Source organism: Salvelinus sp. IW2-2015, linkage group LG28, assembly GCF_002910315.2.
Source record: "Salvelinus sp. IW2-2015 linkage group LG28, ASM291031v2, whole genome shotgun sequence".
Lineage (NCBI taxonomy): Eukaryota > Metazoa > Chordata > Actinopteri > Salmoniformes > Salmonidae > Salvelinus > Salvelinus sp. IW2-2015.
In genome coordinates this window covers 13,904,828-13,929,659 of record NC_036868.1, presented here as the reverse complement: position 1 = coordinate 13,929,659, position 24,832 = coordinate 13,904,828, and the positions used below count along the sequence as shown (strand labels likewise).

The following is a 24,832-nucleotide window of genomic DNA, read 5'->3' as shown; positions in this document are numbered from 1 at the left end:
TTTGCCTAAGGGGTTTTATTTATACATTTAAAATAAAGTACGTTATGAAAACGGGGATGAAGCCCAAAACAAAGACAAAAAAAAGAACGAGACCCGTAATAAGTGCACAATACAACAGAACACAGGTACTCAACACCAATGGACAATAAAAAAAAAGCACAATGGGGAAGAGAGGGCACACACTAATCAGGGGGAACCAGGTGTGCGTAATGAGACAAGACAGATCTGAGTACCGGCCTCAGGGACAAGGTGTGGGTCAGTCAATGGTGAAAATCCCTGGTCAGCGAAGCGTCCAGGATGTCCACCGCAGGAACACGTCGCCACTCCTCTGGGCCGTACCTCTCCCAGTCGATGAGGTACTGGAGACCTGACGCCTCGAATCCAGAACTTCACTGACCAAGTACGACAGACCTCCCTCGATGTCCAGAAGAGGAGGCAGGGCATCACTGGGTCCAGCCTCAGCGAGGGGACCAGGCACCACTGGCCTGAGGAGAGACATGAAGTCAGCAGGGAGTTGCAAATGGTACATTATTTCATTAACTCTCCTCAGGACTTTAAACGGACCCACAAACCAAAGACTCAGCTTCCGGCAGGGCAGGCGGAGGGGTAGGTTACAGGAGAGCCAGACCTGGTCGCCTGGAGAAAAAAACAGGCGCCTCACTGCGGTGGCGGTCGGCCTGTTTCTTGTGCCAACACACTGCCCACTGGAGACGAGTGTGCGCAGCGTTCCAGGTCTCCTCAGCACGCCGAAACCACTCCTGCACCGCAGGGGCCTCAGTCTGGCTCGGATGCCAAGGCCGGCTGATACCCCAACACACACTGGAAAGGACTGAGGTTAGTGGCGGAGGGAATTCTGCATGTACTCAGCCCAAGGTAGAAAATCCACCCACTCTCCCACCGGTCCTGACAGTAATACCTCAGGAACCTGCCCACTTCTTAATTAACCTGCTCCACCTGCCCATTAGCTTGAGGACAGTACCCAGAGGGGAGACTGACCATGACCCCCAGGCGTTCCATGAATTCTTTCCATACAAGTGAGGTGAACTGAGGGCCACAGTCTGATGCAAAAGACAGGAATCGTGGTCACAGGCAATGTTCAAAAACAACCAATACCTCACAATCATACAAACAGAAAGAACTGAACTAAATAGGGAACTGATGAGACCAAACACAGGTGAAATCAATCAACAAAAATTAAAGACAGGGCTAAGTTCCAGAACACAAAGAAACAGGGTTATGTTCAAGAACACAAATAAAAAGAACACAAGGTTGACCAAGAAAAGAAAAGCAGAACCTTACAGGTAGCGTACACAGATTTGCAGACATTATCGCAGGTGCAGCGAAATGTTTGTGTTTCTCGCTCCAACAGTGTAGTAAAACCTAGCAATGGAAAACAATACACACAATGTAAAAAGAAAGAAATTAAGAAATGTCCCAACAAATCCAATTAATAACCCAAATAGCACTGTAACAGTAATCCAAATGCATTCTAATTTTTCGTCCACCTTCCCTCTTCTCGCTGCCTCGATTACCTTGGACCCTTTTCAAAAGGAGACCAGAGAGGACGCAGGAATTAAGTAAACCAATTGAGAAAAGGAGAGGCAGCCAGGAGAGGGGAAAGTGGACGAAAATTTGCTTGTATGAAATGAGACTCTCCTTCTCCAACACTTATTGTCAGTGAAATTAAGTTTAGAGGGTGAAAACCCCAAATAAATGTATAAAGTGATTAAAACAAATGTAGCTAGTTGTGCAAGACATTTGATAAATTATGGATAAGTAACACATTTTGCGTGCATTCCTTCGATAAAACAATAACTGATTCAAAGGGGGTGTGGCAGATTTCAAAATTGTTCTGAGAAGGACTCAGGAAGGATACACTTCTGCTTCCTCACCAAAAGGAGGCTGTCGAGGAGGGGAGGACCGTCTTCCGTTTGCCTACAAACGAATTGGAACAACTCCTCGACAACTCAACACTTATCGGTTTCCGGGTTACGGAGAAGAGAGTACGGGGAAGAGAGGGCGAAGGAAGGACTTTGTCAAATGACAAAAGGCCATTGAATTGAATGGGGAGACCCGTTCTATTCATTATATTTCTATGGTTGACATCCTTCATCCGGGACACGGATAGTCCCCCTGCCATGCAGACACGCGCTGACTCTCACCGTCTGTACGATGACATCACGGGGTATAGGAATGGCGGCTCTGGCTGATGGAGGAAAGAGCCAAAAGACCCTGAAACTTTACTTCTAACATAATTMAGAAAGATTCAAAATTGATTGAAACAACATACGGCAACGGATTAGAACCGTAAGAACTCGAATTCCGTTTGATTTACTGTTCAATAGCGACGTCCAGTCTCGGAAGTTGACTACTGGCACTGCTGACTTCAGGCTAGCGTTGTTAGTTAAGCTACCTGCTAATATCCTATAGCTAGCTTGTTTAGCTAACGTTGGTAGCAACGTCAGTCATTATTTACTCACATTTTATTGATTGATAAATTAATAATTATCCGAAATAAATCATTGTTCTAATTAGTCGGCACGTAATATTGCTACTAGGCTGGTTTCTGAGGACATTCACGAAGGTGAAATAAAAAAACAAAACCCTTCTTGCCATAGCTAGCTAACTACAGTAGTATTTAGCTAAGCTGAGAAACTAGCAAAGYTGACCAGCAACGTCGCTCCTCTCGCCTTGTTGAGTCCAGTTCTCACAAGGATAACAAAATTAGTCTGCTGATCGCGTACTTTTGATGCCATAATGGAAAGTTTAACGTTAACTGATGTGGAGCAGAAGTATTACTCTGATTTGTTCGTTTATTGCGATACGGACAACACCAAGAAAGTGGCTTCCAACGGCAAAGTTCTTGATCTTTTCCGGGCGGCCCAGCTACCCAGTGAGGTTGTCCTGCAGGTAAGCTAGCTAATGTATCAATCTGTGAAGTGTGATAGAGATTTGTTGTATGTGGCGTACTTGTTGACTGGTGAACGTGACAAGACACCTACTAACGTTAGCCAGTTGCAAAGCCCTTTTTCACTTTGCTAACTGCTAACCAACTATGCTACCCAGAGGAAGTTAGCAAGTTGCTAGCATTACATTATCTACATGGGCAAACTGATGTCAATAGACATGTTCTTTCAGCACCATATTTATTTCCAATGTTCTTCTAGCTATCTTTCTGCTTGATAGTCTTACCATTTGAATTATTAGCTACCTAACAGTCGATAGCCCACTTCCTTCCTTGTGCAGTTGATACTTAGTTGCTTGCTGGACTGGATACAAAGTTTACAATAATATTGTCCATATTAAACGGACACAATCTTATTTGTATCACCTTGATTATATAGGTCGTTTATCAATAAAACATCATAATACGTTCGATTTGGCTGCTGGGGGGGTGATGCGACCCCCACCTTCGCTATTAACGACAATTGTGTGTATATATATTTATAATTTTTTTTACCTTTAACTAGACAAGTCAGTTAAGAACAAATTCTTATTTACAATGACTGCCTACACCGGCCAAACCCAGATGACACTTGGCCAATTGTGTGCCGCCCTATGRGACGGCCAGTTGTGATACAGCCTGGATTCGAACCAGGATGTCTGTAGTGACACCTCAAGCACTGAGATGCAATGCCATAGACCACTGCGCCACTCAGGAGCCCAACTATCTGTCGTTTTCAAGGGATTGTTAAATAAATGTTATAACTATTTGGTTTTAATATCATCACCTCTTGAAGAACATAGAAATACACATTTCCGGTTATTCCAAATGTTTAGCAATATCATCCAAGTTAATCAGCAAGTAACTGCATGCTTAATCATGATCAGTAAACATCCATTGATCATGTATTTTCAGATAAGTGAGGGTAGCCTATCAATTTGGTATGTAGCTAAATGTGTAGTCAAACATGTTATTAGCTAGCTAGCTAGCCAATTTGTCATGTTCCATCAATCAATGAAGCCTATCATGTCTGTCATCACCAATAGTGATTAAACACTCTTAAAAGCAATGTTAAAAATGTGATAATGATAGCCAACTTCACTAGGTTGGCCTAYGTTGATTGGAGAAAAAAGTACATTAGCTCTACTTACCACTATGTTTAGTCAAGTGTACAAAGTTTCCACCGGTAGCTTGCCAAGTAAACATTATCAGCTAACAGTACATTGGCAAATACATCCCTTCTGCTTGACATGCAGAGCCCACAAAGGATGGGAAATTAACCTAAACCACTCATACTTGACAGGTCTAGTTCACTTTTATTTTATATCACTCAAATATTCAATTGATGGTGGCCGATATTGTGAAACTACCCTAACATATCTGTAATTACATGATCAATTGATGTTTACTCATCATGATAAACATGCAGTTACTTGTTGTATAACTCTGATAGGGCTAAATTAGCTCCTGATCATGACTCCCATTACATTACACATAAGAGTCATTGGATGAAGGCCTCTTCTGTACTGGGGCGTTTTGTTAAGAACCCAGAAGCTTGGGCTGAACATTAATACACATCACTTGCGGTACGGTATCTTTTAATATCAGCGAGAAATAATAAAGAAAAGGTTAAATTGATACCCACCTTTTTAATAGGGTTAGTGAATATTTAGCATTTTTGATGTGATATGAAAGTAAAGGTCTTTATGTTTCTAGACACGTATCGCAATTGAGAATCGATTCATGTTTTAGATGGAGAATTTGGTTGTTTGGGCTGCAAGAGCCAGTCTACCTCTGCAAATAAGTTCCTTGGACCTTAAGGAATAACGGTAGGCTCCTTTTCCTTAAGAGTGCATATTTGGCTAGAGCTAACTGTGCGCAATTGTTTTGCATGGAATAATCTGAAATGTCATTCTATGCTCTTCAAGAGGTGATGATATTACAACCTAGGAATTAACATTTATTTTACAATCCCTTGAAAGCGGCACACAGTTGTAAAAGGTTTTATCTGATCTGGGGGTCTCCTTGCCCCCCCAGCAGGCAAATCGAAAGTGCTGCACCTTATTGTGACCGTTTATTGATAATGACCTATCCAAAGGTCAAAGTGCTCATTTGAATGATTTATCAAATCCAAGATGTGAAGTCAATAGAATGTGCGTTGTAGCACAGACTGAGTTACTTKAACATAGTTCTGTTCAGCTTGCCTATTTCTTTGTATATTCGTGCTATTATCAATTTCTGGGCTGACATCAACATTACTGTCACGGTTGAAGGATTTCTGGACTGTCTTTCATTCGAAGTGTCAGTTATTGACCGACTCAGTCTAATTCCGAAGCCATTTGTCCTGGTGTACATAATTAACTTGCTATTTTTTTGGGCCATGATTTCTTCCTCCTGCAGAAACACAAGACTAATAGTTTCTGCTATGGTTGTTTAGTATACTGAAGTATAGGCTTTATACATGATCCATAAATCTGAGATGTGAAATGTTTCCTGGGTCTGTCAGTTTGACCCACTATTTCCCATTGAAATGATGCTGACTCACTAGGCCTAGCCTGGTAGCATCATTTTTTACCAACGTTGGTCTTACCCTATAGCACTGCAATGCTAAAGGCGTACACCTCTCCATATTCAGATAGTGCATGTTCCTTTTAGACATTACAGGCCGTTTTGTGCAGACACAAGTCACATTGCTCAGTAAGCACGCAAAGCAACAGCTGTCTTCCTGTGCTAGGAAGCAACGTCCTTGGAACTTTCTCTGCGAGAGACTGCAGCATTCTCACCATTATAAACATTTTGGCACAAAACAGTAGTGCATTAACAGTATGAGTTTGTATCGCTCTACAGACCGATGTTGACAATATTTTGTTGTCTCAGATAACAGAGCTCTGTGGAGCCACTCGCCTGGGCCATTTTGGAAGGAGCCAGTTTTACATTGCACTGAAACTCATCGCTGTAGCCCAGTCTGGACTGCCTCTCCGGGTAGAGAGCCTCAATTCTGGTGAGTAAACATGTCCAGAATTCTCCAACTATTATAAATGGACCCCTAAAATATGAGGCATGGTATAGCACCGGACAATGTTTACATCTTTGTTTGCCTTTGGTCCGGTTATATTTCAAATCAGCCTGCCGATATTGAAGGGACAGTAGTAAAGAACACATGACTATACAATGGCATTTATTTGACTTCAAACGTTGCAACAGGAGTGCTGATTGCATAACTTCAAAGATGGAATGAGGATAGCCTACACTTACCAACTTCTTCCCTGATTCAGAGGGGTTAGGTTAAATGTGGAAAACTCATTATGGTTGAATGCATTCAGTTGTGCAATTGACTAGGTATCCCATTTCCCATTTGAATCAATGGACACACAGTAGGGCCGAGACAATACTAGTATCGCGATACTCGTTATTATCGTGGCAATTTAACAAACACGAAGCAGATTTAACTTATTGAGGAAAACAGACACAATGTTGGAAACAAACATCATTAATGACCAAATATTGCAATACTGGTATCGTCACAGCCCTAACACATAGGCCTAAAATACAAATAAGGTATGTTTAGGTATTGAACTGAATTTGCTCCCTAGAGATGAGCTGTTTCTTAAATGTGTAATATACTGTCAAAACATGGAGGATACGTGCATCACTTGGGAGACTCACCCAAGTCTCATATCTGTCTATTAATAAGCAACAGGATGCAAATATATGGATGGATCAGAGATAGAGCATTGGTGAGCATTTGCAGGAAATAAAGGCATCCCTGTAGGGTTAAGATACAAGAGAAGAATAGAGACTTAAGTCAACAGGAAATTGCAGAACCCAAACAGGCAGCTGGGCCAGTGAGATTGGAGGAAAAGACTCCAAGTAGCCCTTCAGAACATGAACATCAGGTTTTTTCCCCCGTCTTTTTTACCCGCCACCTTTTTTTTGTCTTGTGTTTGGTCTTTCTTTTCAAACCACAATAGGAAAGTGGGAGGTAAAGGTTCATGGTCCCCCAGACTACCCTCCACACCTCCCCGAGAACACCCCACCCTTTTAGCCCACTACCCCAGTGTGGTGGACACACAAAAGCAAACAAACCAAGAAAAAACGAACAAAAGATTCACTCCCACAAACAAGCAATTACCCTGACAAACTACAAAAAGACATAAAAACACACACATTAACTCAACAAAGAAAAACAACTAGAATTGTCATATGACTACATCAAGCTTTGCAAAGCACCTTTGATATATATACGTTGTCAATCTTGTAACACTTGACTTGATCTGGTTAATAATGCAGTTAAATAATGGTTTTCAATATCAACACTTTTGTTGTGATAAGCCATGCTAGACTACAACAACTGACTAGTCAAGACAACTAGCTGGAGGGGATTTGAGGTAGTGCTGTTATCTAGCAGTGTTTTTCATCCACAGTCAAGGACTTGCCTCTGCCTCGCTTTGTTGTGGCCAAAAATGAGCAGGAGGCCAGACACACAGCCATGTACCCCGACTTGGAGAACCAGGGGCCTTACCAGGGTGTGATTCCACGACCCCCGGGCCGAGGGCAGGTCAAGAAGGTGTCTGCCCACGAGGTCATCCAGCCCTGTGTGCCCACAGTAGAACCACAGGTCAGTCATACTAATTCTTCCCGTCTGGAGAAGTAGTTTAGATATCATGCTCAATAAGAGCTGCTATTTTGATAGTGATGAAAGTTTGATATAGCCTACATGTTGGAAACGGCAAGGAAATCAACATTTGTCTTATCAGATCTCTGGTGGAGAAATGCATTTGATACAAACCAATTTGTATTATATCCTTTTTTTAAGAAACTGAGACAGATCAAACTTTGATAGACATACGTTTTATCTAATGTTATTTACCCCTCTGCAGCCCGACACCACATCCCCAGTGGTATCTCCCCACCAGTCCCCTCCCACCTCGCCTCATGCCTGGAGAAAGCACAAACGGCAGGCCAGCGGGGGGAACGTAGAGAGACCTCCTGTGGTGGTGGCAGGTGCTGTCTGGACACCTTTCAGAGAAGCACAATCAGGTACACACTCTACTCTGCAAACTGTATCCTCTGCGAAGATGGCAATCTGGCAATGTTTCAGTTGGAGATGTTCAATAATGCGTCTTATTGACGTTCACCATCTTGCAACTTTTGCATGTCTTAAATAAATGAGAGGTTCAGCCAATAAACAGAACTGGTTTGTTTCCTGACAATGATGTTATCAGACAATGCTGTGAAAAAGTATTTGCCCCTTTTCTAATTGTAGCTACTTTTGCATATTTTTTTATACTAAATGTTATTAGATCTTCAACCAACACATAATATTAGATAAAGGGAACCTGAGTGAATAAATAACAAAAATTACGTACTTATTTCATGAGCAAAGTCGTCCAAAAAGTTATACTTTTGACTCATCTGTCCATAGAACACTCTTCCAAGAGTCTTGATGATCATCCAGGTGCTTTTTGGCAAACTTGAGTCAACTTTTTGGATGAGATGGGTCCCATTTTATGTCTGGTGAAAACCAAACCCTGCATTCCACAGTAAGAACCTCATACCAACGGTCAAGCGTGGTGGTAGTATGATGGTTTGGGGATGCTTTGCTGCCTCAGGACCTGGACTGACTTGCCTTAATAGAGCAAAATTCATGGTTCCTTCTATCAGGTAATTCTACAGGAGAATGAAGCACAACTGGGTCATGTAGCAAGACAATGATCCAAAACACACCTCTACCTTCTTGCCCTTTGTGCTGTTGTCTGTGCCCAGTGTTTGTACCATGTTTTGTGCTGCTACCATTCTGTGTTGCTGTCTTGCTATGTTGTTGTCTTAGGTCTCTCTTTATGTAGCGTTGTGTTGTCTCTCTTGTCGTGATGTGTGTTTTGTCCTATATTTTTATTTTTAATCCCAGCCCCTGTCCCCGGAGGAGGCCTTTTGGTAGGCCGTCATTGTAAATAAGAATTTGTTTTTAACTGACTTGCCTAGTTGAATAATTAAAATAAAAAGTCTACATGAAAATGGTTAAAAAGCAACAAATTTGAAGTTTTAGAATAGCCTAGTTAAAGTCCAGACCTAATCCCAATTGAGATGTTGTGGCAGGACTTGAAATGAGCACTTCATGCTTAAACCCACAGGTATCCCTGAGTTTAAGGGGGAAATTACTTTTTCACACAGGGGAATTAGGTGTTGCAGAACTTTGTGAATTAAATAAAAGAAATATACATTTTGTTATTGGTAAACTCAGGTTCCCTTTTATCTAATATTAGGTTTTGGTTGAAGGTCTGATAACATTCAGTATCAAAAATATGCAAAAATAGAGACAATCAGAAAGGGGGCAAATACTTCTTTGCCGCACTGTGTCTCTGTAGTCCAGTCCTTCAACAGTTCTTGASTATGCTCTCTACTGTAGCTAGAACGATCTTTGTGTAATCTAATAGCACTGTCTGAGGCTGTGTAACTATCCTCTCTCCATAGGACCTGTAGTGGCAGGTGATGGGATGTGGTCTGCRCACTCACCTCCCCCCGTTCAGGAAAGCTGGGTCAGTTTGAAAGATACTTATCCCCCCTCCTCCAGCAAAATGCCACCAATGCGTCTCTCGCTGGTCCAGGTAGTGCAGCAAATGCTTCCATGGACCTGTCATCTTTTTCACTTAAAGGCAGAGATGGAGCTTTATCTTAACTTCTTGGTCTAGCCTACTTCACTATATGCTCTTTTTTTTGGCTTCAGTTTCCCCTTCATAAAAAATACATATTTCACTGCAATAAATCAGGAACAGTTCTGTGTCCAAATGAGAAAGATTCATTGTAAGTGGGTTGAGATATTTGAAAACAAACACTTGCAAATCCACTTCTGATACTCTTCTGTTTATTTCCCATCGTCCCACAGTCTGTGTATTCATTACCTATTAGTACTATCACAGCTCTTCCAAAGGATTGTTTCAATCTGTTATTTTCCTCTAAATGTTTCACTTGGCTGCCTTTAGGAGAACTCTTCCATACGAACGGTTGCGTCTGTTGCTACAGCCAATGAAATCCAAAGACAGTCCAGTAGCGGTTATGACGACCCCTGGAAAATCACGGACGAGCAGAGACAGTATTACATCAATCAGTTCAAGACCATCCAGCCTGACCTCAACGGTTTCATTCCTGGTAGAGTGATCTTTGTCTGGAATAGGGTTGTAACTTTCCAAAAATGTCCAGGGGTTCCATTAAGCCTCGTTGGAGGATTCTTGGAATGAGCAGAACATCAGGAATCTTCAACCAGGATTTCTGGCAAACCAGGGAATTTAAGGACATTTTGCAACCCTAGTTTGGGACCACCTTTTACACTTGTTCCCATTTAAAGGTTACATGGACTCTGGCTGTTACACTACAATGATTGSCCTGTCACTAACTGACTTTTTCCCATTGTCTATATTTCAGGTTCTGCCGCAAAAGAGTTTTTCACTAAATCAAAGCTACCTATTCTTGAACTGTCCCACATTTGGTAAGTTATTACAAGGTGTGCTTTTGGCTTTAGTTGAGATGCTCCCCATATGTAATGATGACATTATGTTATGAGTTATCTGCTTCAGTTTTAATCTAGGAAGCTATATCAAAGAATGGAAAATATAACCTTAGGTAACTCCTCTTCAATAAATGAATTTGGCTACCAGTTAGTGAATTCACAASGGATTCCAGCAGTTTGCAATGCATGAGTGGGTTTAAAAAAATATACAAATATTCTCACATTCTTTGCTTTACAGGGAGCTTTCGGATTTTGATAAAGACGGGGCGTTGACACTGGATGAGTTCTGTGCTGCATTTCATCTGGTTGTTGCTAGGAAAAATGGCTATGACCTTCCCGAAAAGCTGCCAGAGAGTCTTATGCCAAAGCTTATTGACTTGGATGACTCAGCAGGTAATAGCTCGTACTCTCCTACTGCTATATATTTGGAATCTGTCAAAATCTGCCCCGGGGACCATCTGCTGTAGACAGTTGATTTATGAAACATGGAAAGAAATAAGCGTGATTGAATGCAACAGTCATCCTGATGGTATAAATGTTCCATGTTCTAGAGGTTCCAGACCAGGCCCCTGACGTTGGCTACTCGGGCTCCCCCGTGGAGGTGACCCCAAACAAGTCCCCCATGCCCTCACTCAACCAGACCTGGCCTGATCTCAACCAGGGCAACGAGGTTGGACACAGCACCACCCCATGTTATCATTGTAGAAAAGGACATTATTGAACTTTTACCTTTCCAGCATTTTGTAAATGACTTCTCAATGAAATTATCGATAAGGTCCTTTCCATTGTGAGGTGTTAGTACCTATCCTTTTGCAGGACTTTCCTGATTCAGTACCTTTCTTATCCATTTCTGAGAAACACCACTTAATACTTACTTAATTTACATACTGTAGATGTTTTGTCAGAAAGCTGCAATTGTTGATATTCTTTATCAGTCCCAAAGTCAGTTTCCTCCATTTCTGTTTAGCTAGTTATCACTAACCAGTTTCTAGCCAATATCCATCCCCTCCTCACTATTACTAATGGATGATATGTGATGATAAATGCAGTTCATCACCCCTCCTTTGGGAGAGCAGTGGGGTTTGTAACTGGGTCTGGAATCATCCTGCGTGTGATGATCCATTGAAATGCCTGTGGTGCTGATGTATTTCTGCTCTTGTCTCTCTAGCAGTGGGAGACTTTTAGTGAACGCTCCTCCAGCTCACAAACTCTGACCCAATTTGATTCTAACATTGCACCAGCTGACCCTGTAAGTCAATCACCTAGTTTGCCTGTTTCTGTATTAATGATAATATTAACACTTGGCCCCTTGATCTCTCTCTTAGAGTGCATGTACTTAATTCTACTGAATCTGCCACAACAGAGGTGTCAATGTGATTTTGCTTGCTTAGCTTATTGGATACTTACTCAACTTTCTGTCCCATATTAAAAATATGACATTGTGGGTTCTACAATATATTTATTTATTTTTACCTTTATTTAACTAGGCAAGTCAATGTCCGGGCTATTTGATCAATTATAGCTGTATGAAATATCTTTCCCATATCTTCTGGTTTCTTAAATCTGCATAATTGCCACGCATATAAGCCTTTTCTAACCTTATAAACTGTTCTGACAGTATGAAAAGAGTTCTCTTTACAGTCAGAAAGGGAATGGAAAGATTCCTTAAGGCATTATTATTGTGAGCTAATGATCAAACAAGAAACCTTTGTCCTTACAGGATACAGCTATTGTCCACCCTGTTCCCATCCGCATGACCCCAAGCAAGATCCATATGCAAGAGATGGAGCTGAAGAGAACCGGAAGTGGTAAGATGGTTTCCCCATATGATAAGAGCGCTTAAACATACAGTGAGCTCTGTCCTCTAAAGCAGTGTTCACTTTTGAGATTCCATCGACTAGCAACTCTCACGTATTTGACTGGGAGTGGTGAAGGGATGCCCATTATCTTTTTCTTTTAAGAACTTAAAAAAAATATATATATACTGTTAATGGAATTTACTGTTTTTCTTTCTCATTCCTGCAGAACACACACATCCTACCAGTCCCCTGATGGCTAAACCACCTGAGCTCTCTGAAGAAACCTCTATGAAGTTTGTAACAGCTAACTCTGGTAAGTGTCAAGGGATGTTCCATTATCATAAAGAACTTAGGACTATTGCAGTTTGTAGGTAAATCTATTGTAGAAAATGTCATGTGACCATAATTATATTGCATTTCCTTGAGGAATGGTTAAACATAGAATACTCATGTTCTTTACTAAAGGTGATGGTTATAGCAGTTCAGATTCATATACTTCAGATCAAGACCCAATTACAAGTGTTGTAACAAGACAAAGGTAAGTTGGTCTCAATGTCTCGAGATAATAGATGCTTTGTTTATTGAAGTGCTTTTGAACAGTAAGCTCACTAGCTGTGTTGTCTGGGTTGTAGGTCTAATTCTGGGACCTCTCCTGAAGGTCTAAAGGTGGCGGCTGCCCCCCCACCGCCCCCTCCCAGGCCCAACGCCTCCCACTCCCGCTCCTCCTCGCTAGACATGAACAGAAACTTTGCCGCTCACCCCACAGGGCCACAGCAATCTGGAGTTGTGGCCTGTCCTCCAGCCATACCTCCTAGACCGCTACCCACACAGGTAGAAAGCCAATACAGACAGAAGAAAGTCAATCTCATAGCAGAAGAGATGTTGCCACCTCTGGGTAGTCTTTTTTTTAATAGGAAATATACACATTGAAATGCTGAAATCTCTTCACTTTGTCTTTTCTTGTTCATACGCTCTATTCACTCTACACAGACTACTTAAAGTCATTGACCATGTACTCTCCAGTTCAAGGTTGTGTTCAGTTTTCAACATACAGTGTTAAGTCTGAACTCTGTCTATCCTATCCCCTTTGTCCCCAGACCTCTGGTCCTCATAGTGGGCATCGCTCGGATGAGGGCCTGGCAGCTCACTCCACTACCTCGCCCCAGCAGATCCCAGAGCAGCCCAACTTCGCTGACTTCAGTCAGTTTCAGGCGTTCGCTGCCTCAGATCAGCCTAGTGACGACGGGGAGAAGCACCCAGAGAGTCTGCCAGTGAGTCAGACATACAGTATAATACAGAACCTGTTCTATCAGCTGTGCTCTGTTATAAGAAAAGAGACTGAGACTGTGTGCTCTGTTCACAGGTAGAGAAGTCTACAGAAGGGGCTGGGCCTTTGAGAACTGTGAAGATTGACAACCAGGAAGAGAGAGCTGCAGCTACTGTGAACTCTGTAAGTAGTGGACTTACTGAGACCATGATGCCAATACTGGGGGCCTAAATGTCCTCATTTGTTCGGATGATTTATACAGTGGGTTTGTTTTTTTCCTGTCAGGCCAAAGGGTCCATCATGGCCCCCCCACCCAAACCTGTCCGCCGGAGACTGAAATCCGAGGACGAGCTACAGGATGAGGCCCTCCCCCCGAAGTCTAACGTCATAGCCACTGTTCTAGCTACACTGCCATCCATTCCCAGGTAGGAACAGATTCAAAGGAATCTCAAATTTTATTTGTCACATACACATGGTTAGCAGATGTTAATGCGAGTGTAGCGAAATGCTTGTGCTTATAGTTCCGACAATGCAGTTATATCCAACGAGTAATCTAACCTAACAATTTCACAACAATTACCTTATACACACAAGTGTAAAGGAATGAATAAGAATATGTACATAAAAAATATATGAATGAGTGATGGTATAGAACGGCATAGGCAAGATGCAGTGGATGGTATAGAGTACAGTATATACATATGAGATGAGTAATGTAGTAAACATTATATGAAGTGGCATTGTTTAAAGTGGCTARTGATACATTTATTACATCAATTTTTCCATTATTAAAGTGGCTGGAGTTGAGTCAGTATGTTGGCAGCAGCCACTCAATGTTAGTGATGGCTGTTTAACAGTCTGATGGCCTTGAGATAGAAGCTGTTTTTCAGTCTCTTGGTCCCTGCTTTGATGCACCTGTACTGACCTCGCCTTCTGGATGATAGCGGGGTGAACAGGCACTGGCTCGGGTGGTTGTTGTCCTTGATGATCTTTTTGGCAGTGACATCGGGTGGATAGTAAATCTGAATAGTGACTGGTCTGTGGTTGTTGATTATACATTAGATTTCGTAGTTAACATCAGCCACGAACTTAAAACTCTCTTGAATACTTTTTACAGGTCTGTTGGTAAGGATAAAAAAGCAATTCAAGCCTCTATCAGAAGAAACAAGGAAACCAACACAGTTTTGGCCAGACTCAACAGTGAATTACAGCAACAGCTAAAGGTATAGGAGTGATTACAATAATACATGCATGCATGCTAGCTATTCTGTTACTAAAATGAACCTGATGCTTGTTTTGGAAAATGTTATCTTCACGAAATCCAAGCCTTTAGCAAAGTTAAACTTGCTAAACTTGTTTATCTTGTTGTTTTTAATTCATAGGACTTACTAGAAGAGAGGATATCTTTGGAGGTTCAACTGGAACAGCTCAGACCATTTTCCCATTTGTAACCTGTGTGTGTGAGGAGGACAAGTCCATGAGAGAAGATAGGAGAGACCTGAAGGGGCCTTTTGTGTGATGCACATGTTATCTCCACTGTCTATTCCCTCTGCATTCTGCTGTCTCTTCTGTGGGAACCAGATGGACTGACCGACCGTCTGTCTGTCGGACGGTCTGTCGGACGGACAGACGGTCGGTCTGACTGACCGCCGGTCGGCCTGACGGTCGGTCGGTCCGCAACAACACACTCTGACTCACCCTCATCAGACAGAGAACAGTCTTTTCAAAGGGGCTGGGATAGGAATGTTACAAATATTGGCACTTTTATTTATCAAAGAAATAGCAAAGATTATTCTGGACATCAATCCCTTATACTATATCACAGGCCCCGAGGCCAGACGGACAGGCACTGAACTGGAACTTGAGTCATGGTGTACTGAAGGCCGAGTTCCCTCCCTCATTCTTCCCCATGATGACAAGTGTCCAGTAGAGGAGCACTCTGGGGTCTGCCTGTGCTGTGTGTGGGCCTGGTCTCCTGGGACCTGTCGAGGACAGATAATCATGCCAGTGAAGGCATTGGGAGGAGTCTACAGGAGATGACTCTCTATCCTGGAGCGCTTTGGACTGATCATGTGACAGGAATTAATTAATGTTCCAGTTTATTACAGCATCCCGCTACGTGGAGGGCTATTCTGTCCGTGTGCGTCTCTGTATACATGTGTGTGTGTGCTGTATGTATGGTGTGTGTGTGTTTGGATTTATTTGGGCACGCAATGGTTACATAAACGGCATGATGAAATGAGTGTGTATGTATATTTTTTTCTTCCACTAGTCTTCTGCAATTTAATCTGTAACAAAATGAGCTGTGTTACTATGTGAAGTGATTGACCCCCAGATGACAGACCACCTTTTTGTTTTTGCTCCTGGCTCTGTAGTTGCTCATGCTGACGCTGCCTGTGCCTCTCAAGGTACATAAATTGAATCAGTCCTGCCCCAAACACAAGGTTCCCTGTGAGATATGATAACCAACTACGGAAGTGAGACCAGRATGAAACGACTGCACTTTTCCCCATTTTATTTTATTTTTGTCCCCCCCGCATGTTGTTCATGCTCTTATCTAGTATGAAGACAGTGCTTAAATACAAACCACTTGATTTCTACCTGTATGCGGTATCTTACCTAGTCTGACATTTGTGTTGGTACCTACACCTTGTATAACTGTCTTTTTGTTTTTCTGGAGCTTCTGGAGCTTCTTGTGTTTTCTTAACCTGTCTTCAAAAGCCTTACTCCTGGCGTTCAGGTTTCCACTGTAATCTATTCTCCCTGTATTGAACCAAGTTGAGCCTTCTTTTCCCTGCTGTTCAGGTTGATGTACTGTATAAGGGGTATGTTGTATATTGTATATGATACACACCTTTTGATCTCATATGTACATTTGCATTAATTGCTGACTAACAGCAAATATTCTATTTAATTGCTTATATTATGGCTGTGTGATCATAGATGTTTAACTGCATGGATGTATCTCTGCAGAATGAACTAGCAGCTGTGTGATTTTTACACAAAATAAAAACTGCACAATATTTTAACTGCCTTTTTCCAGGTCTCATTTTTTTTTATTGCTGATTTGTCTCAAGGAAGAACTTACAAATGTGTATATTGCTACATTTTTAACACTTTAACACATTCCAGTCTGACGTACAAGATAACTTCTCCCCTGATGTAACATTTCTCAAGCAAAATATATGTAGTGTATAAGCTGGAAGTAGACGCCTAAGTGGTGTCCATTAGTTTACTCCAATTAGGAGAGGGGTGGTAGGGTTAGGGGAAAATAATAGAGGAAAATATAAGGCAAAGGTTGGCWATTTTTWTTTTTTTTACTACATGATTCCCTATGTGTTATTTCATAGTTTTGATGTCTTCACTATTATTCTACAGTGAATGTAGGAAATAGTAAAAAGAAAAAKAAACCTTGAATGAGTAGGCGTGTCCTAACTTTTGACTAGTACTGTGTGTGTGTATATATATTTACAAAAAAATATGGGGGATTGGAAATGATGCAGACAGAAGAGCACAAAGTACAAAATAAAAAGTTGCAATTCACTTGAAAGAAGGAGCAGTGAGCAAGTTTTACTCAAAGGGTAACATTAGTACTATATTTTTCTCTCTCAAGACAACAGGACTTGGTGCACCATTTCTAGTTAGGTTTTTTATAGCAGGATGAACTCTAGTTACACAGAACATATAGGAATACAATAACTTGTAATATCAACAATGACGAGGACGTAGGTTTCACTTCTATTCTCTTCTCTTATAGTTGACTTGTGAAATCATCCTGAACATTGGTGCCCTCAGATGTCTACTTCACCACTCTGGAAAGGGAATAAAGTAAGTTAAAATACATTTCTTGTCATTGTCACATGGTGCAGTTGAACAATAAAAAATAAAGCCTGGTTTGATTTTACAATATGATTTGTCCAGTAACAGAGCAGCACTTACACTGTTGTCTGTTTGTAGCGGTCAAGGGCCTCCTGTGCCACCACCTCTGAGAACTTCGGGTCGTTCCAGGTAATGTCTCCAGGCACACTGAAGGTCATGGCGGGGGTGTTAAACAGCTGCACAGACACGTTGGTGTCCCCTGGTTTCTCAGGGTCCTCCGTGTCCTTGGACATGACCTTGGAGGAGATTAAGACATTTCAACATACAGTTGAAGTCAGAAGTTTACATACACTTAAGTTGGAGTCATTAAAACTAGTTTTTCAACCACTCCACAAATTTCTTGTTAACAAACTATAGTTTTGGCAAGTCGGTTAGGACATCTACTTTGTGCATGACACAAGTCATTTTTCCAACAATTGTTTACAGACAGATTATTTCACTTATAATTCACTGTATCACAATTCCAGTGGGTCAGAAGTTTACATACACTAAGTTGACTGTGCCTTGAAACAGCTTGGAAAATTCCAGAAAATGATGTCATGGCTTTAGAAGCTTCTGATAGGCTAATTGACATAATTTGAGTGAATTGGAGTGTACTGTGGATGTATTTCAAGCCTACCTTCAAACTCAGTGCCTCTTTGCTGGACATCATTGGAAAATCAAAAGAATAGACCTCAGAAAAGAACTTGCAGACCTCCGGAAGTCTGGTTCATTCATGGGAGCAATTTCCAAACACCTGAAGGTACCACGTTCATCTGTACAAACAATAGTACGCAAGTATTAACACCATGGGCCACGCAGCCGTCATACTGCTCAGGAAGGAGACGCGTTCTGTCTCTAGAGCTGAACGACTTTGGTGCGAGAAGTGCAAATCAATCCCAGAACAACAGTAAAGGACCTTGTGAAGATGCTGGAAGAAACAGGTACAAAAGTATCTCTATCCACAGTAAAAAGAATCCTATATCGACATAGCCTGAAAGGCCGCTAAGCAAGGAGAAGCCACTGCTTCAAAACCACCATAAAAAAAGCGACTATGGTTTGCAACTGCACATGGGAATAAAGATTGTATTTTTGGAGAAATGTCCTCTGGTCTGATGAAATAGAACTGTTTGGCCAATATGACCATCGTTATGTTTGGAGGAAAAAGGGGGATGCTTACAAGCCGAAGAAACACATCCCAACCGTGAAGCACGGTGGTGGCAGCATCATGTTGTGGGGTGCTTTGCTGCAGGAGGGACTGGTGCACTTCACAAAATAGATGGCATCATGAGGGAGGAAAATTATGTGGATAGTTGAAGCCAAATCTCACGACAGGAAGTTAAAGCTTGGTCGCAAATGGGTCTTCCAAATGGACAATGACCCCAAGCAGACTTCCAAAGTTGTTGCAAAATGGCTTAAGGACAACAAAGCAAGGTATTGAATGGCCATCACAAAGCCCTGACCTCAATCCCTAATAGAAAATTTGTGGGCAGAACTGAAAAAGCGTGTGCGAGCAAGGAGGCCTACAAACCTGACTCAGTTACACCAGTTCTGTCAGGAGGAATGGGCCAAATTTCACCCAACTTATTGTGGGAAGCTTGTGGAAGGCTACCTGAAACGTTTGACCCAAGTTAAACAATTTAAAGGCAATGCCACCAAATACTAATTGAGTGTATGTTAACTTCTGACCCACTGGGAATGTGATGAAAGAAATTAAAGCTGAAATAAATCATTCTCTCTACTATTATTCTGACATTTCACATTCTTAAAATAAAAGTGCTGATCCTAACTGACCTAAGACAGGGAATGTTTACTAGGATTAAATGTCAGGAAATGTGAAAGACTGAGTTTAAATGTATTTGGCTAAGGTGTATGTAAACTTCCGACTTCAACTGTACGTCTATTCATAATACCATGATAGAAAGAAATTGGTACGATGTAAGATACTTTAGCAATAGAAACCCCATGCAGACTATGGAGTCTCACTGTTTCGATCTTGAAGATTCCATCCTTGGTGTCGGTATTGTTGGCCAGGGCAGACACCCAGCCAAACTGCTTGCTGAACAGGTCTAGCAGGCTGGATGTGTTAGACATCTGCTCCTCAAACCTCCTCAGCTGCTTGTTGTACTCCTGGGTGAACTTCTCAGCCATGGCCAGGGCCTGCTCCAGCTCCTCCTTCAGAGGACCAGTCAGAGGCTTCTTCCCAGAGCAGTCTGGACGAGAGAACATCACTTCATGTAATACACAACTATATAGTTAACAGGGTTGCTGGTGTCCCTTTAGCCCTATGTCAGCAACTTCTGGTGTGATGTGATAGCAACTTATTATACTTGACTCAGCCAAGGCATGGCTTTGTGGTATCATAGAGACTTGAAAATGTAGGTGTACAAGCCATTGCATGTTGCATGATGAATGCTACTCCCTGTGATGTCAGTGCCAAGGATAATCCTGCTTGATTTTGTTCAGACCTGTTCTGACCTCTGAGTTATGAAGCACTTTGGTTATGTGAATGTTGCAAAAGAGAAAAGACAAATCTGAAGGGCTTTACCAATATCCTGGATCGCTACACATTTTTCACACTCTCCTCGCAGTTTAATGCAGCCAGCAGAATTGCGACGTATCTCTCTGCAGGTCATACCGGAAGGCTTTGTCACAACAACATCCTCATTCACACTCCCCTCTGTGGAAAAAAAGACCCAAAGGTAATTTTATGTGACTCTTCACATCATATTATGGTCTAATAACAGTTGTTTAATTAGGACTGAGGCATACCCTCTGAGGGGTTGATGTCAAAGTTAGCATCTGCGTCCATGAAAGGCCCCATGGAGCCAAAGATATTCCAGGCCATGTCCATCATGGGAGCGAACATGTTGTGGAACCCATGGAAGTCTGGGTCCTTCAAAGGGGACCTGACCACACGGGAATGCACCTCGCCCGCCTTTGCCCTCTCTGCTCTCTCATTGGCCCTCTCACCCTGACCCCAGATGCTGGGCATGCGGTAGGGGCTGGGGAACATGGGAGGGTTGAGGGAGCGCATGTGGTCAAACACCCTCATGCTGTCAATGAAGATGCTGTCCACCCCATCGGCCACGTTGGAGTAGCGCTCCTCCAGGTTCTGGAACCTCCAGCTCTGCTCCTGGTCCTCTCGCTCCAGAACATCCATGTTCTCCCCATTGATCCAGATGGAGAATGGAGAGGTCCTGTTCAGAACCTCTTCCAGCTGAGAGAAAACAGGAGAAAGCGGCTAGTACAACAATAACCTATTTTATTTGGAAGGATTGTATAACAATAGCTTAAGSACATTGATCAGCTGTACTGCATGTCCCTGTGTAAGTCTTGCTCACAAAACATATTTGAGCTACAATTGCAAACCAATGTGGAGATTGATTGATGATAGTTGAGTAGTGTAGTTGAGGCGGTACCTGTCTGCCAACTAGTCCAGCGCCACTGCTGCAGGTCCTGGAGTAGTACTTGATACAGGTGTTCTTCAGGCAGGGCTTGCACTCCTCCCACAGAGACTGCATGGTGCCATTACACACCTCCTGCTCCTCACTCAGCTTCGTCTCCATCTCCTGAGCTGCCTTCAGAGCATCCTGACAAACAAGCACAGCAACAGGRTCAGTGGCTGGGAACTACTGTAATCATCCAGGAACCTGAATAAGGTGATAAATTGCATACAAAATGTACAGGTTGATCACTGACTTTTTTGGGGGGCCAATATAGTGACCACAGCTCAACATGTACAGTATGATGCTCAAATACACTACCTCTTTTTGCCTTGTAGTTTTCTCCAGGGCACTCAGGAACTTCTCATGGTCCTCTCCAGACCTCTCCATCACTGTCTTCATCTCCTTCACCCCACTGATAGCATTTTCTATCTGCTTGTCCAGGTACTTCATTCCAAGGAGGGAAATCTCTGCCAATAAGAATCGTTGCTTAAAAATAAATCTTCAAAGTGACTCCAATGGACTCAATAATCACAGAACATCCCGCATCATACAATTTACCGGTATTTAAAAAAATATTTAGTTCTCAGATGACTTACGGCTTAGATCGTCCTTGGATGGAGGCAGCAGACACTGAGCAGAAACAAGGAGCAGGGCAAGGCCCACTATTGACCCAAAGACTTTCATCATWACTTTTTCTCATATATCCAGCTACTGATGCAGTACAAACCTGAAAAACAGACATGATACAATATCACTGGCAAACCTAAATCTAATACATTTATGGGGGGGGGGGGGGGGGGTCTATGGAAGCTACTTGGGGCTGAGGGTATTTTGGATGTAATGATTACACCTCATGAAAAGCACTGCAAAATGACCTCATAGTTCTCATCTGACCTTGGTGTTGTTGTGATGTTGATTATACCCACTAGAGGGTAATGTTGCACATCTAACAATGATAATAGTGCGACTAGGGTCGCAAAGTTACCGGAATCTTCAGTAATTTTGGTAATTAAGAGAAAATCTATGGCAATCTATTGTAAATTTGGTAATTTATACTTGAATAATTTCAAAAAATGTATATATTGTATACGTTTTTACATCTGTGTCCATATTGTCCATGAGTTTCTAGTAGATACAACATATGATTCAAGAGAAAATTGACTGACTAATGAAAAAAAGCATCTAACGTACAATGGCAAGTCAATAGTTGGAACTCTTCCAACTATTGACTTTTTTCACAATTTGATTAAAAAACATGGACAACAAAGTAGTAAAATAAATAAGTGTGTAAAAAAATATATAAAGGATATTTCATGCTGAAACCCTCATATTAAAAATCAATGGTATTCACTACATTGATGGTAATGTTTTACAGCTTTGTCATTACATTTTTTATTTGAGTATCATCTTATTTAATTATTTAATATATTTTACATGTGATAAGGTCACACAGAGGGACAGAGATAATTAGACTCCTGTAAAAATCTGAAGTACCCAAAAGGCTACTAGATGTCTTATGATAGGTTACATAAAATACTTGAAAGATACCACATTTCTGGTAGTTTCCAGTAATATACCTTCCTTTGCAACCCTAAGTGTGACACGGCAGCCTCCCGGGTGCCACCAGAGATTCTGGGTTTGAGCCCAGGCTCTGCCGGCCGCGACCGGGAGGCTCATGGGGCGACGCACAATTGGCCCAGCGTCGTCCGGTGTTAGGGAGGGTTTGGCCGGAAGAGATATCCTTGTCTCATCGCGCACTAGCGACTCCTGTGGCAGGCCAGGCGCAGTGCACGCTGACCAGGTCGCTAGRTGTACGGTGTTTCCTCCGACACATTGGTGCGGCTGGCTTCCGGGTTGGATGTGCGTTGTGTCAAGAAGTAATGCGGCTTGGTTGGGTTGTGTTTCGGAGGACGCATGGCTCTCGACCTTCGCCTCTCCCGAGTCCGTACGGGAGTTGCAGTGATGAGACAAGACAGTAACAGTACTAATTGGATACCACGAAATTGGGGAGAACGTTCWGACGTTAGCAAATTTTATCTAAAGGATGCAGTGTGTTTAATCTGCATTACATCATATACATTTGTCACATTTGATACTTTTCTAATTTTGTTAATATAAGTATAGACATTAGACTCCTAGAGCCCTGTAGATATGGATACAATGTGAGGATTAGGAGACATTTATCTGACAGATAAACATTTGTACTTTCCTCCTGTTGGAGTAAACAGAAACAAACACAAATCCTTCTCCACTAATCTCTGTGAATATTCCAGGCAGCCCTATAATCCCTAGTGTATTTAACACTCACTGTGCAATATACAATAAAACACTGAATCATTGAGAAACAAAAAAAGTAGTCTTCATTTGGAGAAAAAAAATGACATCCTTCCAATTTTGGCACCAGATATTCAATGGAAATGTCATCATTGAAGGAGGTCATAATGTTGACATGTTCAGTCACATGACTGTTAGTAGCCTTTTTTGTTTTACAGGTCTGGGTGGATGAAATGATGGAAAATATTATTGACATTTTCAGTCAGAGGACTGTAGAATTACACATTATACTGGTCTGGCTGGATAAAGGATGCCTCAAATGAGGCATCATCACATATGATCAGACTCCAAACAGCATTTATTTTTTTATTTAACCTTTATTTTTACCAGGCAAGTCAGTTAAGAACAGATTCTTATTTAATGGCGGCTTATCCCGGCCAAACCTGGACGATGCTGGGCCAATTGTGCGCCACCCTATGGGACTCCCAATCATGGCCAGATGTGATACAGCCTGGATTCAATCCAGGGACTGCAGTGCCTTAGACCATTGCGCCACTGATATAGAATAAGAAATCACTTAGAGAGGATGAGTCTTTGCCAAACTAAAACACCTAGCTTGGTTATGTAAGAACCATGAAGTCCCTCTGAATTCTTTATTCTAATAATATTGCTGATTCCAGCTGGTGTCTGCAGAGACACTTGAGATTCCTCTCTGAGGACCACTGAGACAGCTGCATGACCTCTCCAGAGGGTCTTTACTGAAGCTTCTCCTATGGAGTGGGAGAGGGCTGCCTCTAACAAATGGATCTGGGACAGATTGTTTAGTCAGCCTGCAAACCCTAGAAAATGGACGTTGTTCTAAAATACAATAATAATGGGAGAAAAACAAGTCAATAACAATAGTTAACAACTTCCTACTCATAAATTGCTCCAAAAGTACTTGCAGGACAAAACAGAACTCTATTTATAGAACTCAGAAGTAGAACACAGAATTCTGATCCGTCACGCAGATGGACTGAGTCCTGTATTAGAAGGGATTTGCACATTTTAATACCCTCCTAATAGGGAAAAACATGGGGTCAGAGAACTGCAGCGTCCAGACTTGATTACTGTCTACTCTGTCCATCTCACTCAAACTTGCCCTGCGCAGCTAGAATATCAACTCAATAACAACTCTCCATAACTCAGAGTGAATTTGTGCCTTTGAGCAAAAGATGTTGAACTAAATTATCAAAATGTATACACTCTTTATAGCAAATGTGTTGAATAAAGCTTGCAACCTTAAAATGTTTTGATATTCTTAGTACATATCTGGGTCATTCCCAGGCAGAAATAGCAGTGTTGATACTAGAGGTCACCCATGAGTAAGAATCAGGAAATACAGTCCCATCACTGTGCAACATTTCTGCAAGGTCAAGAGTTGATAATAATAAACAACCTATGGTACAATAAAGGCTTGATCCCCAGGTAGAAATGGTAAGAGCAATCAAGCATTCCAACGATAACCCTATCTTAATATGCAGCAAAAGGTATCTGCACACAGGGCTGGTACTCTGAAACACGAGACACAATTTTTCTCACAGGCAACAGAGGACCACTCACCTCCCTGTGGATCTTGCCTCTTCAGAGTGGATGAAGCGCAGTGGGGCTGTCCGCTGCTAGGTATTTATACATGACCTAGCGGTGATGTTGGCACTGTGATTCACTCCCATATAATGCCCTGTGGCTTTGGACTTT

At 42.0% G+C, this 24,832-nt stretch overlaps 2 protein-coding genes and 1 long non-coding RNA gene across 5 annotated transcripts; 1 reads left to right on the top strand and 2 right to left on the bottom strand.

Moving 5' to 3' along the window:
- On the bottom strand, window positions 1-1,913 carry LOC111954603 (uncharacterized). Of its 2 annotated transcripts, none has more exons than XR_002876002.2 (2): window positions 565-1,913; window positions 1-485 (listed from the first exon to the last, which is right to left on the bottom strand). It is a non-coding gene; the product is annotated as an uncharacterized lncRNA (long non-coding RNA). The 2 variants fall into 2 exon arrangements; XR_011474382.1 differs by having other exon boundaries at window positions 573-1,913.
- Window positions 1,914-2,058: 145 nt separating this feature from the next.
- Window positions 2,059-16,543, top strand: LOC111954194 (ralBP1-associated Eps domain-containing protein 1). Of its 2 annotated transcripts, XM_023973725.2 has the most exons (19): window positions 2,059-2,910; window positions 5,822-5,945; window positions 7,369-7,562; window positions 7,825-7,984; window positions 9,416-9,480; window positions 9,925-10,090; window positions 10,364-10,427; window positions 10,687-10,841; window positions 11,000-11,118; window positions 11,617-11,697; window positions 12,169-12,256; window positions 12,474-12,560; window positions 12,713-12,785; window positions 12,880-13,078; window positions 13,345-13,518; window positions 13,611-13,697; window positions 13,800-13,939; window positions 14,632-14,737; window positions 14,897-16,543. In XM_023973725.2, exons 1-19 carry the CDS (start codon window positions 2,758-2,760, stop codon window positions 14,963-14,965), a joined length of 2,304 nt encoding a protein of 767 aa, XP_023829493.1. In that variant the 5' UTR covers window positions 2,059-2,757; the 3' UTR covers window positions 14,966-16,543. The 2 variants fall into 2 exon arrangements, with proteins under 2 accessions (XP_023829493.1, XP_023829494.1); XM_023973726.2 differs by lacking the exon at window positions 11,617-11,697.
- LOC111954193 (clusterin) lies at window positions 16,536-24,832 on the bottom strand. The gene is made up of 9 exons (XM_023973724.2): window positions 24,698-24,832; window positions 21,418-21,548; window positions 21,140-21,288; window positions 20,795-20,965; window positions 20,145-20,592; window positions 19,921-20,052; window positions 19,359-19,585; window positions 17,454-17,629; window positions 16,536-17,326 (listed from the first exon to the last, which is right to left on the bottom strand). Exons 2-9 carry the CDS (start codon window positions 21,506-21,508, stop codon window positions 17,314-17,316), a joined length of 1,407 nt encoding a protein of 468 aa, XP_023829492.1. The 5' UTR covers window positions 21,509-21,548; window positions 24,698-24,832; the 3' UTR covers window positions 16,536-17,313.

Coding starts and splice junctions, on each gene's coding strand:
- LOC111954193 (XM_023973724.2), bottom strand. CDS start 21,508: ATGATGAAAGTCTTTGGGTCAATAGTGGGCCTTGCCCTGCTCCTTGTT. Junction 20,053..20,144: donor TGACATCAACCCCTCAGAGG/GTATGCCTCAGT, acceptor TTTTTTCCACAG/AGGGGAGTGTGAATGAGGAT. Junction 19,586..19,920: donor TGTAGCGATCCAGGATATTG/GTAAAGCCCTTC, acceptor TCTCTCGTCCAG/ACTGCTCTGGGAAGAAGCCT.